Consider the following 18293-nt stretch of genomic DNA (forward strand, 5'->3'; position numbering starts at 1 on the left):
ACCACTGGAAATAAGATTCACTGGTGGATCTCATTTGGCTGGGAAATGGTTAAAACAGCCAGTTGCTCTTAGGAGCTTTGAACAAAAATCAAAACACCACCTTTCTCAAAACAATTCAAATATGCTGAACCTTGTGGCTTCAGCAGAAGTAGCTCTGTGTGAGTTCCCATGAACTCTGGCTGACCTCTGAGATTTATTGATAAAGGGAAAAATAAGGGGCCAAGCCCTGAAACCTTTCCTTACTTAGGCACTAGTCTCAGTTTGTTAACAAGATGCCCAGGGCTGGCCTCAGGATGTTTACTGCTTTCAGAGATACAAGGAAAACAAACTCCAAACAGTTTGAAAAACCAACATAAAGGAGCAAAACCTGTTATTTGGTTCTGAGCTGCCAGCATGGTTGGAGTCTGTGCATTAGAGCAGGTGTAACATGGAGCATGACACCCTGCTCAGATAAGCTGCACAGGCATTCATGGTTCTTCTCCATGTGAACGTGCATGCCCTCTGAAAGCTTCAGCCCTCTCAGTGTGGATGGAGTCTTGCAAAAACCCACTCGCTTTTTAAGGTTGTGGTGGTGAGTTCAGTAGGGTGCCAATGTGCAACCACTGCTTACAGGGACCACTGGTGTTTGGTTGAGCTGTTGGGTGGCTTTGCCTCAGCCCCTCTTCTTCATAACTAGCTGAATAGACAGTGAAGTTTTGGGGAGGAGAAGAAATAAAATTTAGGATATCTCTAGGCCTCTCTGATATTTTTTCATCTCCACTGAATGAACCTTTTTCTTTGGCAGTATTTAAAGGGAAGGTTTTACTTGTGTATGTTGGGATGATGTCAGAGGTAAGGATGGAGCGTGCAGAATAATTCTGCCACATCACTGCATACATTGGCAGGTGCAGAGGCTTTTGAGGTGTGCTGCTCTGCCATAACGATGGATCCTTTCCTTTGGGAAAATGTACAAAAATAAAGCTGCCAGGATGGCAGTAAAATTAGTATCTTGTGATGGAAATGTTTTTATGTAGCTGCAGATACATATTTAGCTATGATCTTCAAGATACATTTTTTTTTTCATACACACTTTTAAACTAATTCAGCTCTTTGATGAAAGGCAGATGTAAATCTAGAGGTATGTTTACATCTTCTCCTGAGGTTAACCTGCAGCCCTCTGCATGACCCTGGTCCAACTTGGGATTGGTGAGCCCAGCTGTCAACATGGGAGCTTTTAGGAATGCAGGAGCAGGACTGAGTTGTGCATCTCAGTTAACAGGGACACACTTGTGCAGAGGTGAATCACAACCCACGAAGCCAAAGGGCTTGCTGGTTTCTTTCCCATAAATGCTATTTTTTCAAACCTTTTGGGTGGGATTTAGTGTTCTTATTTATGATGGTAAAAGTGAGTGAGAGCAGCAGGTTTGCATGCAGTGGAGATATCTGTGGCTGTAAAATAACAGATGTCTGTTACACAGAGGGACAATTTGACTAGGTATCATGGTTTGAAATAAAAACTGAATGCCAATCTTTCACCCCTTCCTTATTCTCATGAATATTCAATATCAAGCAATTGTAGCCTAGTATTGATTCATTTATTTTTTCATTAGAGAAGCACATCTCCATGCTTCACTCTAATTGTGAAAATTAGTGTTGACTCTTGACATCATCCTTTGCAGAATGTAGAGCAGCCCAGGACAGACTGGTTTTGATAGGTTGGTTGCCCTGTCTGCGTGGTGACCAGAGACATGGGATTCTCAGCATACTTGACTCCAGAGCAACTTTGGAGTTAGGTCAAGGTGCCAGCATGTCTAGCACAACTGTGTTTTATGGAGGGCCCTCTCTTGCTCTATTGCCAAGAGGTTCAATGCCTGGAAACATTTGCAAACAATGGCCCCCAAGAAAGGATCTGTGGCTGTGCAGAGGAAGCTGGCTGGCGGGGATTGACGTCAGCCGGGGTGGATGCTGACCAAGCACCACATCTCACCACTGCCCAGCTGGTGGGGGGGGCCTGGGCCTGGAGAGGGCGTGTCCCATTTGTTTTCCTCCTGAGGTCTGTGATAATACATAAATCCTATCATAGTGGTTTATGAGAAAAAGCTTTGCAATCCCAGGAGTGCTTCCACGGAAGGAGGACGCTTATAAATACACAAAAACTCATCAGGATTGATATTTTTGTGAAAGAAAACGTGACTGTGACATATCACCTGAGGACGAGGAATCATTTTTCTTTGATGCAAAATTGCTTAGTCTTAGAAACAACACCCGTATGCAATTTCGGGCAGATAGAACCTGGCTTTTAAAATGACATCAACCTAGCTTTTAATTTTGCAGGTATAAATTGCACCCGCAAATCACTTTCTCTGCAAACTGCAGCATTTCATACCTGACGTCCTGGTTTCCTATGGCTTCCTTAATTGATGTCAGTTCGTTATGCCAATATACAGCTTTGCAGGCAATACTGTTTCAGAAGCAAAATTGCAGTCTCAAAGCTTCAATACCATTTCTAAACATCTGATGGAAGTGAGGAGTTGGGATGTGTACCCGATCCACTGGTCATACAAATGTTTCGATACCACCCTCCAGGATGAGATTAGTGTTGGGTTATCATGGCAAAACACTGCATCTGGAGCATCTGTTGAGCAACTTGATCTGACCAAGCCAAGAAACTGCAATTTACAGCGATATTTGTGGTTGTGTTTCTAATATACATTCTTGTGAACCACATTTTGTCATTCTTAGTATCAAGTTTGCTCATTTAATAGCTTTATTCCCTATTACCTCCCTTTTCTTAGCTTTCTTTTCAAAAACTAGTCTAAAATTACCAGTTGTCTGTTGCCCACACCCCATGATCATTATTAATCATTTCACTAGTGAAGTGTGTGTAGGTATGTAGGCACACACGCAGTCAAACCCTTGGGAGAGTTCCACCCCACCACCACAGAGGATTATGTTTTGGGTACAAAGCCTCTGTGTGCTTTATGGGAGGTAAATGACATATAGTTAACTTGGGTGCAGTAAGAATTTAAAAAACTAAGCATTTCACAGTAAAAAGCCCTTTTTAAAAAAAAAAAAAAAAAAAAAAAGGGGGGGGGGGGGAGAAAATACATACAGCTTTAGTTTCTTGGCAGCCACATACAAGCTGACAGATTGATGTACTGACACCCAGAGTTCTTTATTCATCCCAGGGTGAGCCAGAACATGGGAGATGGGGGAAGATGGGGACAGTGCCTTGCTGCCCCAGCACACATCAGCCCTGGATTTGAGGACAAGAAGACTGTTCTGATTGGGCCATCCTGGGTCTCTGTGGAGCTTTCCTAGGAGAGGAGGCTTGGGGTTGGCAACACCTATGGAACAAGAGTTGGATGTGGATCCATAAACTCATGCCATGTTGTGCTCTGACAGCAAAGGTCTCCCAGAATTGCTGCTTGCTTTGTGTTAAAGGGGAAAATTCAACTCTGCAAAGGTGACTCTGTTAATGTGGTAAAGGTGTGGGTCTGGTAACACATCACCAAACTTCACCTGGGTGGCATCACTGGAAGGTCATTGGTATGTGATTGAAAGCACTCCAGCCGACTTGTTAGATGCCTAATTTGTTAGTGTATACATAGTTGCATGCATGTTTCATTTACAGTCTTTTACTATTTTAACAGGGTCGCCATGTTAAGACTGGACAGCTAGCAGCAATCAAAGTGATGAATGTTACTGAGGTGAGTGCAAAACCAAAAAATGTAGGTATCAAAGCACAAGGAAAAAATAAATAATTGGATCATGAGAAGGTGGATAGCTTATAAAAGACAATTCAGAGGTATAAATGATGGTTGCTGAACACTGGGTTGTTTTTAAGGTACTGAGAGGTGTTAATACAATCAGAACTCTCAGTCGTCTGTGAGCAGGGGTGACAAAGCAATAAGGGAATGCGTTGCCATATGTTTTGATGGTCTAAAATAAAAAGAGGACAACTCTCTTCCTACTTCTAGTTGATTATCTGTTTCCAGAGATAGTAAGTAAAAGATTTCCTGTAGCTCTGCACTGCCCCTGCTGTGTTTCATCACATCCTCTCCCCTTGTGTGCCAGCCATTCCTCAGAGTAGCTGTCCTGACAGCTAGCAAGCAGGAACATGTTAGAAATGCAAATGTAGCACTTTTTTATTGTTGTTTGACAGATGAGAGAAGGAGACAGTTTAATTGGTACTGTCCCTGCTCACATTTATAAAGTGGTGTCACTGCTGGAACAGGGTGTCGAAAAAGTTGCTAAGTATTGATTTTTGTTTCTCTTGATAAGAGTGCAGCCGATAGTGATGCAGCTTGTCTCCTTGAGACCTTATGAGCCTGAATCCCAGAAAGGTTTGGGAGACTCCTGGCTTCTACACAGACTGAAGTCTGTGGCTTAGTGGTATGCACCTAGTCTCACTGAAGCCCATTCTGTCACTCTGGCAGGGTAGGTATGGAGCACAGAGCCCCAAAGTAAAGTCAGAGTCCTCCTGCAATATTGTGGAAGGGTTATTGCCTGAAATAAAAACCAGGGCCAAGTCTGCCAGTGGTAGATCTACATATGGGGTTTTGGGCAAGCACAAGCAAGCCTTGCCTGCGTTTCTGTATGGGTTTGATTGTGTTGGAAGACAACAGAACAAGGTGGTGTCTGCATGGGCCATGTCACGTAGAGAAGGTGTAGGACAGCTCTCTCTGCTGCTGATGGAGGAGTCCAGCCCTGAGCAGCAAGTGGCTGGAACTGCACGTTGGTTTTTTGGACTTAGGTGCTACTGTAATGCTTTCACAAAGCACATCTGAGGGCTGGAGTGGCTATGCACAAAAGCTAAACTAGGCACGGGGAGCTGAATTGCCGGTTTTGCTCTTCTCTGTGCACAGAGGAGGGTGCATTTTAAAAAATGATTGTCAGATTAGATTGGTGGGATTTTTCCTTCTAGCTGTATGGACACATATCTCATCAGGTGAGTCACCAAACATGAGGCTGCTGGATTTTGGAAGGAGGAGGGGGTGAGACTGGGGTCACAGATGGCTGAGATCAGAGCACCTCCATGCTTTGACAGAGGAGCTGACAGGGCAGATCCTGGCAGGGACTCACAAGGGATCCAGAGCTTCTTTATGGGCTGCTTTGATGCTTTGCTGGGTCAGTCAACAGTGTGTGAGGGCTGGCCAAAGATGTCACTTGTGGGCTGTCATGTTAACACTAGTGACAGTCCCTTCCTTGATGAAACAATTGAAGCAAAAACTGCAGGAAAAGAACTTTGGAAAGATTTCCTTCCCTTTGCTATACATAACACAGTCTCCTTTGTATGTAGACACCAAACTGCAGCATTTGGTAATGTCTGCTTGCTTGGAATCAAAATTTACATGGGGGCCAACCTTGTGGTCCAGATTCAGGAATTCTCGTTGATAGACTTACATGATAGTGAGAACAAACCCCAGCTGTTTAGACCTGATTTGCTGCTTTCTTGCAGGCTGAAGAGCCAGCATCATGCTGGGGAATGTGTCCCAGTGCTTGAGGGGCAGTGATAACAGATGGTGCTGGTTTCATGTTGAGTCACTTAATGCGAAAGCAGTTGGTGAGGTTTGAGAGCTGAGTGGTGAGCGTGTTGGTGCAGCCACCTGGAGGGGTTTTCCCTGGTGCTCTTCTCCCACTAAACCCTGAACAAATCCAGTTTTCAGCTGCACTTGGGTGTTTCTGCTCTCTGACCTTGGCACAGAGTGAGTGCAAGGCTTTCTGCTCCTATTTCCAGTTTCTTAGCACGGGATTGGCTGTGTTGCTGCTGCTGGGCAAAGCCTGGCAGGCCTGGATGCAGTCCTCCTCTGTGTCACTGGTTTCCTCCTGGCCCTTGGCAGTGCCTCTGCAAGGTGCTGGAGGACCAGTGCAGGAGTGATTTGGGTGGTTGCTGCCAGTTCCTCCTGCAGCTCTCTGCTCTGCCCCGGGGTTGCCCTCTCCTCAGGCACATCACCTCACATCTCAGTGTGTTACAATAAGCCCCAACTGCTTTCAGAGCTGCCTGCAGCTGCAGGGTGGGGCTGGCAGCTGCAGTCCCAAGCCCTTCAGACATCTTGGTGCAAACTCCCAGAGCAAGACATGGCTTATATGGCTGCAAGAAGTGGGGCTACTGCTGGCCTCCTGAGCTGATCCGTCTGGCCAGGGACCGTGCTGCTGGTCTCTTGCAGTGCAGAGTAGATGGGGTGCCTGAAGCCCATGAGTTCTGCAGTTGCAGTAGGTAGGAGCATGGGTGTAGCTGAGGCTGATGCTGTATGTGTCCTGGGCATCTCTGAAGCTCAGTTCTCTAAAATAGCAATAGTTTTCCTCTGCTTCATAGCATTTGGTTACTGAAGCCTCTCGTGGCAGTAGTGGGTCCTAGTTGCAATGTAGAAAACATTTCAGCTTCCAGAATTTTAGTATCATAAATTCAGAACCTGTCAAGGATTCAATATTTCTCTTGCATTGTTAGTCTGCTCAGGTTTAAATTATTTTCTGATCCCTTGGTCTTGAAAAGCTAGCTTGAGGCATTAAATAAAATCTTTAAAATATTGAAATCCTCGTCTCCAATGTCCTGCCTATAAATTGCACCTGAGAGCAACATCTCAGATGGAGTTTGGCTTGTGAGAAATGGAAGCTGTCATAGTAAACCTGCTTGAGTGAGACAGGAGGGTCCTAGGCCCTGTGGCCATTTTCATCTTTGGGTGATCATATAATCTGGATAGTGCTGCACAGGGAACAGTTTCTTAGGGTGTGAAAATTTCATGTGGTAGAAAACAAAAAGATTAAAAAAAAAATAAAATCAAGGCAAATGCAGTCTTTTTCCCTTCATCCATCTCAAAAAAAAAAGAGGTAGAGAAGAGGTGAATGCCTGGATTGGATTTGTGGTATGTGTACCTGCTTAGAGGACTGCCTGGTTCAAGCTTCTTATTCAAGTGGGTGGGTTTCACAGAGCACCATGCCAGTGGAGGTTGGTGGTGGTTTAGTCACTAATCTGCTCAGTAATAGGTCAGTGTTGTCTGACTTTGGAGAGAATAGGACTGAACAAGAGTATTTTGTATCCTAGGGGCTGAGCTACTTGGAAATTCTGCAGTGGGGTTTTCTCCCTTAGCATCATGTTTTCCTCACTAGAAAATCCAACCCAAGAAATCGTTCAGCTAACCTTTCATCATAACCAGTACATTTCTGTCAAAGGATTTTATTTCACCCAATCGATGGGGTTTTTTTCTGGCAACAAATCATTTCATCAGAAATTCCCTGCCCAGCTCCAGCTGTGATTGTTCAGCTCTAAGATCTGGGGCACACCAAGAGCTGAGCAAATCTGACCTTTGCTGTCAGGAGCTGTGGGCAGGGCTGCTTTCTCAGGAGCAGCAGCAGGATGCTGTGGTCACTGCAGGATCCTCTGGCCATCTGTCAGGAAGTGCTGCCGTGTGGTGGAGCAGGCAGAGCCCTTTGACATGGTTGAAGGGGAGCTGATGGCCACGTGCACTGTGCCTCTCCATGCAGGCTCTGCTTCCTTCTACCTGATGGTGCCAAACAAGCCCAGTGCTTGCAAAGAGATTGGATTCTTGCTGCTTTTCTCTTCAGCTATCGGTGCAGGTGATCAAAGAGCTCTTCTGCAGAAGGTCATTCTCTGTCTGCCCTTGCTCTCAGTCTTTCCAGTTAGCAAAATAATATTTAAATGAGAAACATGTTGTTAGAACTGTCCCAGTACTAAGGAGTTTCTTGGTGGAGCACTTATCAACTGATGATCTTGTTTCTATTTGAGGTCAAAGGCATGTGCTTTCTAGTTCTTTGCTTCCTAATCTCATTGCAGATAGGCCCAGATCTTCAAAAATAGCCTTTGATGGTGAACCTCTCATCTTTGTGCGTGCAGCCATCTGTGCCAAGCAACGCCTCTGTTTGTGAACGCAAACAGCTTTTTGCACCTGCCCATCTGCAAGCTTGTTTCCTTTTCTTAAGCACCACAATTTATGGGCAGGTTTCTAGACCCCTGGGAGATGTGGCTGATGGTAACACTGACAACAGGCACAGTGGAAAGTGGAAAACCTGAGCATGTGCACGCACTGAAAAGTTGAGGGTGCTTTTGTCCCCAGTCGCCCAGCTTGAAGGATGTGTGTAGCAGTGAGACTCAGCAAGTCCAGGCTCAGTTCCTGGCTGGGCCTCAGACATGGCCCATGGGACAGAATCACACAGAACTTACCTTTCTGCCTTGGTGTCTTCATGTGAAAGTCACATGTCTGTCTCTGGAGGATGCGAGAGTTTGGCTCAGAGGGTCTCTGCTCGGCAGTGGTGGGCTCAGTGGGGAAGCCCACCGTGCAGTCTAGGTAGTGTCTACCCATGCTGGTAGACATACATGGGTACCAAGGCACCCATGCTGTACCTGAGCAGTGTAGAGCAGTGTGCAAGCACAGGTAGCTGCCTCTGTGGGCAAGGGAAGACGAGGCAGATGCAGGGAGGGAGCAGCTCCCAGCCTTCTGGATAAATACATAAGGACGTGAGATAAAGCAGGAATCATCTTGGATCATCTTGCTGGTAGTGGGGAAGGAGCATTACGCACGTGCAGCTGCTCCTCACTCTTGCCAGTGGGTGTGGAAGAGCTGCCTGGGGTTCCTGCTGTGTTCACAGGTGGGCACGTGCTTATCTTTGTTTTACAAACACGGAGCCAAGATTGCAGAGGAATAGAAAGTACTTGGTGAGAGCTGTGCCAGCATTGTTCCAACAGCCAGCAAATTAACTGGGCAAAGGAAGAAGAGCTGGAAAAGAGGCAACAGCTCTGAGGAAGTGGGTGGGATCTGCCAGCTCCCCGAGGGAAACTTTGTGGAAGTCACGGGCTGGTGCTGAAGGAAGCAGGGAAGCTTTTCAGTCGTGCTTCACCTGTGCAAAGTTCATGTAGGTGGACAAAGCTAAAAAAACCCAAAACCTTGAGAGCTGAAGAGATCTTAAGTAATTTGGGGAAGGCCTTTACTGAGGATTGATGTTGCCCCTCCACATTTTTGTTGCCCTAGCAGAAGGAGTGGGCAGGATGCAGAAGGGACAGCAGGGAGAGGAAAGGAGTCTTCTCTGTTTGTCCCAGTTTCTGCCCTTCTTCCCATTACCAGAAACTCGTATCAGTGACAGGACCCTTGGGTCAGGTCCAGGATAGCAGTTCCCATCTTCTCATCCTCTGCCTCCCTCTCCTCACCTGCCTGTTTCCACCCTTTCATCTGGAATGCCAAAGGGAGCAGAGCCTTGTTTCCCCTCCCAGAAAGCATCAGCACGAGCCCCCAGCTCCCTTTGATTGTGCCCTGGCCACGTGCAGAGAAGTAGGACCTTGCTCTTGGAGGGTTCCCTGGAAACTGTCTGGGAGCCAGCTCTGATTTCTCTTGGAGACTCCAGGTGCTGCTCTGGGCTCCTCCTTACCCTCATTAATTAAGTCATTCAACATGTATCAAGCCAAGGATTAAGCGTCCTTCTTTCTTCTTAATTGCAAACAAACCATAAATGAAATGTCTGGTGTAATGTGTGCAGCTTGAGAGCCTGTGTTCAACAAAAGGGCTGTTCTGAAAGCTGAAATAGCTCATTTTGCTTCAAGTGGAGTTCTGTTACATTTCCCATTTCCTAAAGCTTAAGACAATTAGGCTTTGATCTGGTAACGTGTCTCCTGTGGATTGATGTTACTGGGGAAAACTTACTGTTCCCTTCTGCTGGGTATAGTCTTTGTGTGGTCGAGTTTACTAAGACACATCATATGCATATGCTTGAGGGAACTTCACTTCAGCCTGTCAGGCTTTAGTGTTTTGCTGCAGGTGGAGAGGACAGTGCAGCTGGTTTTGTAAGCAGTCTGTTGTGATGGCTGAAGGAATGCTTCGGTGGCAAAGCTACTGGAAAATAGTGGAAAAGTGCAGAAAAATGTCCTGTGGGGCTGAGCTGTTCTTGTTGCCTCTGTATTTTCCCTTCAGCTAGTAAGTGCTGACTGGGATGTTTTGCAGCAAGGTGAATTAATTTTCAACTTTTATCATACTCCTTTTAACCATTTTTAAGGATGCTTTGTAGCAGCACTAATTTGCTATTACTGCAACATCTACATGTATTTCACAGGCTATTGTGCACCCATTCTCTTGGGTGGCAGGAGAGTAAACTCAAAGCTCTCAGAGGACCTTTTCAGATCAGGCACTTCTCTCTGAAAGGGGCATTTCCTTCTAATGTAATTATTAAAACTTGTGTTTCCATTAGCTGTCCCATTGTGCATGGTGCTGTACTGAAGCTGAAGAGACTGAAACAAAGACAGTGGGATAACAGAGCTAGCTAGTGCCTGGAAGGAGATGTCTGGGGGGGTGCTAGCCCCCAGCACACCAGAGCCTTAACTGGTGGCAGAGTGTTAGGAGAGGGGAAAAACCTCCATGGTCCAGGTGGGATAGTCTCACAACTGTAAGGAAGAGGCAGATCCTAACCCTGCACAGGCTCTGGAGTTTGGTTTATGGTGAGTTATCTCCTTCTTGGCTTTTATTTCTTCCCAGTAAGACCCTCTGTGGGACTGGGAAGATGAGTTGGCTAATGCCTGCACTGAGGGCATTTCCAAATCTTTAAATAATGGAGTATTAGGAATATTTTTGTTTCAGTTTGAATCTGGTTCATTTCTCCAAGACTAAATTACTGCGTACTGAAACTGCAAATGGGGGAGTAATAGGTCCTGTCTAACCCCCCTGAGGACACCCTGGGGGCTATACCCAGGGTTATACCCAAATTAAGACATTTTTGATTCTTTAGGTCAAACCCTAGAAATTCATTGGTTTAGGGCTGTGGATCAGGGTGATTCATGGTTTTTAAGAACCTGGCCTTCAGTTTCAGTCTCACAATCACAGGAGAACTGAGGTTGGAGGGAACCTCAGAAGGTCTCTGGTCCAACCTCCTGCTCAAAGTAGGGTCAGCCATGGCATCAAGGCTCGTTCCAGCTGGATGTTGAAAGCCTCCAAAGACAGAGGTTGCCCTGCAGCTCTGGACATCCCTGGAGCTCAGTGATCTCTGGTCACCTAAACAGCCTTCTGTTCTCTTTTGCCTCAGAATGAAGAGGAGGAAATCAAGCTGGAGATAAATATGCTAAAAAAGTACTCCCATCACCGGAACATTGCTACGTATTATGGTGCATTTGTAAAGAAAAGTCCTGCAGGCCAAGATGATCAGCTCTGGGTAAGTGTTTAGTGTCATTTCTGTTCATCAGATTTACAGCTCCGGTGTGCTTGGCTTGAGACTTTGTCTCAGTGAAACTCTGAAGTCATTGTTCTGAAGAATAACATATAAAAGAGAAAAATTGCTCCTCCCTAGATGTCTTCCTTCCCCTATGATTTCCTTTGAGGATGAGCATAAACTTGTGACATGTGCTGTTACTCTGATTTGTTGTTAGAGCATTTTCTTTCTCCCAATTAAACATTTCTGTTACTATTTTTTTAACAAAAGTGAAAGAGAGCTTGTCCTCTTCCCTTCATCTCCTTTTTCGTGTCATTTTCCTCTCCTTTTTTTCAGTTGGAAAATAAAAAAGGAACAGAGGAACTGGCAATAAAGAAAAATGAATCCTCCAATTTTTTTTTTTGGCTGCAAGATTTTTGAAGCTCCACAACGAAATGAGAAATGTCAAATTTTGAAAAAAAAATTCCATGGTTTTCAGCAGCTCTGTTTTTTTTTTAATTTCTGGGGAAAAGAAAAAGAAAAGATACCCATAAACTGCAATAGGAGAGGAGCACTACTAAGGTGTTTTATTTATTCAGCAGTGTATGCGATTCAGGAAATGAGATTTTTATGTCACTTGGCATCCAGGAAGGTTGCCTGTAGTTTGCCACACCTGGAATGTTGGTGGGGTGGGTCTTTGCAGGGGTGTCTCTGCTGGCCCCCTCAGTGCTGTGGTGAAGGTGTGTTGCCTTTGTCCTCCTGCAGCTGGTGATGGAGTACTGTGGCGCGGGCTCTGTCACCGACCTGGTGAAGAAGACAAAAGGGAACTGTTTCAAGGAAGACTGGATTGCCTACATCTGCAGAGAGGTTCTCAGGGTGAGTCATGCCAACAGAGCTTTGTCAGTCATTTGCAACAAAAAGGCCTTTCCAAGCTTTTGGTTGCTAATGCAGTCACCAATGAGCATTATTGTTTAAAGGTTTTGATCCATGGGGTCCACGGGCTGTGATCCTTGAGCACAGAAAAGCCCAAAGAGACAGTGAGATGGCTGCTTGACATCCCATGTTGTTGGAGTTAATCCCATTTTCTGTAGGAAGAACAGAAAATTCCTGCTTCCTATGGCAAATACCCATCTTCTGAAAGTCATGGGCATCTAGAAAAGTCAATAAATTTTCTGTTTTCAGTAAGCCTGCTCTCCATATCAGCAGGTCTTGCTGCTCACTGCTTTGGCTGTTCATGCTGTGTAAGATCTTTCTGTTCATAATTTCTTTACCTGCACACACTCAGGGGCCTCTTTTCTTCACTATTGGAAGAAATGTTGACTTAGCAGCATTCCAAAGCCTTAAAGGTGGCCCTGCTGGGGCAATATTCCCCAAGATAATTATTTGGGCTATATTTCATTCTATGCAGGCTTCAGGCCTTTTGTTTGTGGTTTATTTTTTTTGTTGTTGTTCCTGGAAAGTACAGAGGATAAAACAATTCCCAAGTGCAATCTAGTGAACTAGCCTGGAAAAAAAATATGCTCGAGCCTGTCATTCTAAATTCAAAACCCATTACAGAGTTACTGATCCGTCTTCCTTGTAATGGAGTTTTACTTCTTTTCTAAATAATGGTAAGATAAATGTGCGTCCTGGGAGCTGGAATTCAAATGACATGCCCAAGTGATGCTTGAATAGGGGTAAATCTTTGCTTCTAGAGCAGAGATGTTGAGAAGCATGCTCTGTAGAGAACACTGGCCAGCTTACAGGGATTTGGCCTTGGACTGCAGATTGCAATAATTGTAGCAGAAGCATGTGGGGAGGGTTCTTCAACCTGCTTAGTGGGTGAGGGAAAGGCTGTGGGTGTTGTCTGCCTAGGCTTTAGTTAAAGTTTTTGATATGATTTCCCAGAGCATTCCCCTGGAGAAACTGGCTGCTTCTGGCTTAGATGGGTATATGTTTCTCTGGAAGAAAAGTCAGCTGGATGGCCATGCTCTAAGAGTAGTTAATGGTGTTAAGTCCACTTGGTGGCTGATGACACCTGGTGTTCTCCAGGGCTCAGTAGTTGGGCCAATTCTGTTTAATATCTTTGTCAACAATCTGGATGAGGGGATTGAGGGCACCCTCAGTAAGTTTGCAGACACGAAGTTGGGCAGAAGAGTTGATCTGTTTGAGGATAGAAAGGCTCTACAGAAGGATCTGGAGAGGGTGGATCAATGGGCTGAGGCCAATGGTATAATATTCAATGAGGCCAAGTGCCAGGTCCTCCACTTCGGTCACAACAACCCCAGGCAACATTCCAGGCTTGGGGGAGAGTGGCTGGAAACTGCCTGGTGGAAAAGGACCTGGATCCATTGCTCAACAGCCTCCTGCACATGAGCCAGCAGTGTGCCCAGGTGGCCAAGAAGGCCAAGAGCATCTTGGCTTATGTCAGAAAAAGTGTTGCAAGCAGGACTGAGGCAGTGATTATCTCTTCTCTCTGAAACTGAGGTCTTCATGTTGCTAAAGGGCTTTCCCTGTGAGTAAAGTCTGAAAAGGGTAAAGTGTAAAAAGGCAGCAACGCCATGCTCATGATAATGATAGGAAGAAAGAATAAGGAAAGTCTGGTTTTCTTATAGGGCTTGGCACATCTTCATGCTCACCATGTCATCCATCGAGATATTAAAGGTCAGAATGTTCTTCTCACAGAAAATGCAGAAGTAAAACTGGGTAAGTGTTCTTAAATTTGTGCTAAGAACCTGTTGGTAAAAATTTGAGATTTCCATCTTGTCTTGGGAAAAAAGTCAGTAACCTAAAAGCCAAAAATATGTTAAGTAGCATTAATGCCTATCTTTATGAGGTGTCTGTCATGTAGAAAGAGCTGAAAATGTGACATGTTCTGCAAGGATCTCTCTCACAGCCTGTGAGGAATACAGCTACTTCTGGGCAAACACAGAACCTGCCTAGTAAGTCAGAGCACCATCAGGCCTTCACAGCAGATGCTGACATGCAAAGACTTCCAAAAGAGAAAAGTTGGGGGCATAAATTATGCTAATCCATTTCTCTAAGGGAAGCGGTCTAAGAGATTTTCATAAATCTGGCAGTGGGTGAAAATACTTATGTAAGGGCTACCACTCAAGAGTAGCTCTTACTAATAGTCATCTCTGAAAAATGTTGGAGGTTTACTCATTTCCTTTACCAGCTGTGAAATGTCAGTGTTAACTTCTGACTTCCTAAGGCTAAACTCAAGTACTTATCTCTTCTGAGGAGGGAATGTCTTTCATGTTTTGGGAAGACCACAGAGAACTCATGGCTGTGGTTTAAAGGAGCAGTCTCAAGGAGACTGCTTCTCTTATTTGGGATGATTTTTATGCTCTATCTCTCTTTAATTGAAAGAATTTGCTGTAGAGTTGGAGAATAAAAATAATAAATGCGGCCTGTGGATGTGGGGCAGGATGTTTGGCTAGAGCAAGTGAAAATAAATGCTTTAAAATCTCTTTATGGTTTAACCTTACAGTGAAATCCTGGCTTCACTGATGTCAAAGCAAGTTTTGCTGTTGTATTAAACAAAGGCAGGATTTTGCTTGTAGTCTCTAAAAGATATGTACCAGTTTTCAACTATTCCCTTTTAACACTGGCAAGATGGGGGGTTCTGGGTGTTTACAGTCCTGTATAGGTACTAGTCCCACCATTCGTCACCTGATTAACAAGAAAAGATGAAACAGATTACTAAGTGCAACAATTTAAAAAAGAAAAAAAAAAAAGAAGTTGTTTCCAGATAGATTTAGCTCGTATGTCTTACAGGAGAAACCCAAAAGGTCTTCAGTCCACTTCTGTTCCACTTCAGTGTGTGTTCACTTCCCATCACAAGCACAGAGCACATGATGATCCCAAAGATCAGGTCCAGCTTGATGCTGGAGAAGGTTTGCTAAACAGGCACGTCAAATTATAGTAGTATAAATGATTGTGGTTTGCAGAGGATCTGCAATGAGGTGATGTGAGAAAATCTGCTCCTTGGTGTTAACTGTAGGGTGTCTCCTTTCAGTCCTTTCTTTGGCCTGTTATTTTGTCTTCTCTGTGAATAGCACTCAAGTGCTGTGCCCAGCGGATCCAATTAGTGTATCTTAGAGGTCTGTTCAAAGGAAAATACAATCACATAATTATTGGTTGCATGGGCCCTTCTTCCCATCTGAACAAAGCCATTTTGCTGTACAACCCTGATGGAAGTAACACTCTTACCAATGCGAAGAGCACTACACAATTCTCTCATGATAACGAATCTAAGATTAAAGTAGTATTCTGTCTAGCTAGTAGGGAAGGAGTTATTCCAAACACCTCAAAATGAAGTGATATAGTTCTTTCCAGCTTTCACAAATGACCGTATTAGGAATATCCAAATTTGTCTTGTCGATGGATACTATTTTTCCTTTCAGATACTAGTTATAGATCTTGATACTTACTCAATGTAGCATTTAGATGAAGCATAAATTACTCTGTAATATCTTCCCAGAGCAATTCATGTCTGCTGTAACCTGCCTGGCAGATTTAGCATGCTGTTTATTTAATCTTTCTATCAAAAAGGAAAAAAAAATAAAAACTAAAAACCCAGGCCATGACATTTCAGCTGTTTGACAAGAAGTAGTGGAGGAACTCAGATTTGACATGCGTTGTGTGTAATCCAAAGGGTTGGTATTCTAAGCAGTATGAAAGTAGCCAAGCAAATATTTGCTATGTGAATATACCTCTTTATTAATTTCTTTACCTCTGCTTGGCTTTTAGTGGATTTTGGTGTAAGTGCCCAGCTGGATAGGACTATTGGGAGAAGAAACACATTTATTGGCACACCATATTGGATGGCACCCGAAGTCATTGCGTGTGAGGAGAACCCAGACTCCACATATGATTACAGAGTAAGTGTTCTATTCTGCATAAGGTAGCAAAGTGTGCAGGTTAATGAAATCATGCTGAAGTACTGCAACTGAAAAGCTCAAAATTCCCTCCTCTTAAACCACACTAATACTGTAACTGTACAAATAGAAGTATTTGTAATATAGCTCTTTTTAGAAGTGGAGTTTCATTATGAATGTATTTTTGTGAATTGTTAATACATGAAATACACTGTCGTGAATTTCTGTGGGGGGAAAAAAAAACATTAAAAAAAACCCATAGAGGTTGCAGGTTGGGATGGAAAAGAAAGGAAGAGGTAAATTTGGACGGAATACTTGAAGTAGTGTAATAATAATATGGCAAGCTACTGCTCTTCTCTGAGACACAGCACTTTTACTCTGTCCTCTTTATTAATTGGCAATAATTAATGTTAACTCATTTATGCGCATGTGACTACAAGAGGTTTCCCGTCCCAGAATGACTTCTGGTCATTGGCAGGGTGGCTGAGGTGAGAAGGGACAGAATTGCTGGTATTTCAGCTGCTGCCCATTCCCTCTTGTCCTGTCACTGGGCACTGCTCAGAAGTCTGGCTTGGTCTTCTTTAGTCCCCTCCCATCAAGAATTTGTATGAAGTCATTTCCCATGTTTGTGAGGTCCCCTTGGGCCTTCCATTCTCCACACTGAATGATTCTATCTCTCTCAGCCCAGAGCCTCCCAGCTCCATCCAACCCCTTAAACATCTTTGTGGCCATTCTCTGCACCCACTTCAGTGTGTCCACCCACTTCCTCGTACTGGGGAGCCCAAGAACTAGGAGCAAGCACTTTTTTTGGTTCTCCTCCTAACTCTTATAATACATTGATGCTATTCCAAAGAGACAAAGCTTATTCTTTGTTCTCTGGCCTGTTTCCAGCAGTGTTGTCATTTGTCTGTCTACACTTACAATGCAGGATGTTTTCCAGGGGTGGTTTTCTGAGCAGCCATCTTCTGAGTGACCTTGTGGTCACTCTTTTGGTTCAGGTGCTCTCTGGGTTGCCACTTTGTACCTCTCATTCTCATTGTGGCTTCTAAAATATTTATTAGAAGAACCTGTTATTGCTCCATTTTCTAGTGATTCAGAGGCTGTGATTCTCCTTCGCTGAGACCTTCTTGCTGCACTGGCAGAGTGAGGTCATGTTCTGTGAGTGTCAGTCATGACCAAAGAATGTTCTTGGGGTTTTTTTTTTTTCATAACAAGTAAACCTTTTTACTGAAAGCTCTTGTCTTTGTTCCCTGCCCCAGTCGATTTATTTTTTATTGTTTTATTATGAGAACGTGCACTTTTCAGAAGATGCAGGCATTAGGAACGTATACCCCTAATTCTTGAGATTTCTTTGCCAGTAATAATCACAGTTCATCCACGTGCATTTATGTCTGCCTCCAAAGAGATTCTGCAGGTGATAGTTTAAAACTGATCAGAGTAGGGCTTTGGAAGCACTTATGCAGACAGTGCTATGACTTGGAAGGTGGCATGGGTACTTACTTATATAGAACTTTATAGCTGATACAATTGGTATGATGAGCAACGTAGCAGTAACTTCTTTCTTGCTGTTCAACAACAAAAAAATTACAACAAATGAGTAAAAATATATACACACAGATATGTCTGTAGACACACACTGACCTTTACAAACACTGCTGTCCCTCCCTTTCACCTGTCTGCCTCTTGGCTTTGAAACTCCAAACCAAAATTCTGTGTAGCCTGGTTGTTTCTCCCATTGTTCCTAAAACCTGTGGTACTAACACTAGAAGGCTTCTCTGATTTTCAGTCATTTAATAACAGGTCATGACTGTGAATCTATTAAAGTCCCACAGTTATATTGCCAAACCCCACCACAGACTGTGATGCAAACTGGTTTTCGTCAGTTCAGAGCAACTGGACTGAGAAGGGTCTGTTGATAAAGTCAAATGTAGTTGGAGTGCCAGGCTTGGTGTGAACTGCTGCTCATCTAATGGTGTATTGCTTCTAAACTTTGAACCTTTGATTTCTGTCATTGCCTTTTAAAAAGGTGGTTTTATAGAAGCCCTGCATATTATTTTGGTCATGTGCCTCTCATTTGGCTACATTTAGACACAAAAAAATAGTAAAATAATTCACATGATTAATCAAGTGGAAACCTGTGAAGTTTTTATAGTTACTAGTAGTGTTTCCAGTTTACCTTCCATGATCAAAACCTGGCCCTTAGCATCCAGCTGAGCTGGTAAAGGAAACTCCACTCAAAGTGAACTGAGCTGAATATACTCTGTGGTGTAAATCTGACTGCACAACATGTTCTCCTGTCCTGTGCCCAAAACCATCTTACTAGAGACT

At 44.0% G+C, this 18293-nt stretch overlaps 1 protein-coding gene across 1 annotated transcript in view; it reads left to right on the plus strand.

The window, feature by feature from the left end:
• LOC103773496 (mitogen-activated protein kinase kinase kinase kinase 4-like) overlaps positions 1–18293 on the plus strand; it is a 92200-nt gene that overhangs the window by 23958 nt on the left and 49949 nt on the right. The window contains exons 2-6 of the mRNA XM_008940866.1: positions 3633–3689; positions 11002–11127; positions 11869–11979; positions 13698–13788; positions 15838–15968. Coding sequence (XP_008939114.1) covers positions 3675–3689; positions 11002–11127; positions 11869–11979; positions 13698–13788; positions 15838–15968 — 474 coding nt within the window. The 5' untranslated portion in view covers positions 3633–3674. The remainder of the gene's footprint in view (positions 1–3632; positions 3690–11001; positions 11128–11868; positions 11980–13697; positions 13789–15837; positions 15969–18293) is intronic.

Source organism: Merops nubicus, unplaced genomic scaffold (assembly GCF_000691845.1).
Source record: "Merops nubicus isolate BGI_N331 unplaced genomic scaffold, ASM69184v1 scaffold10465, whole genome shotgun sequence".
Classification (NCBI taxonomy): Eukaryota; Metazoa; Chordata; class Aves; order Coraciiformes; family Meropidae; genus Merops; species Merops nubicus.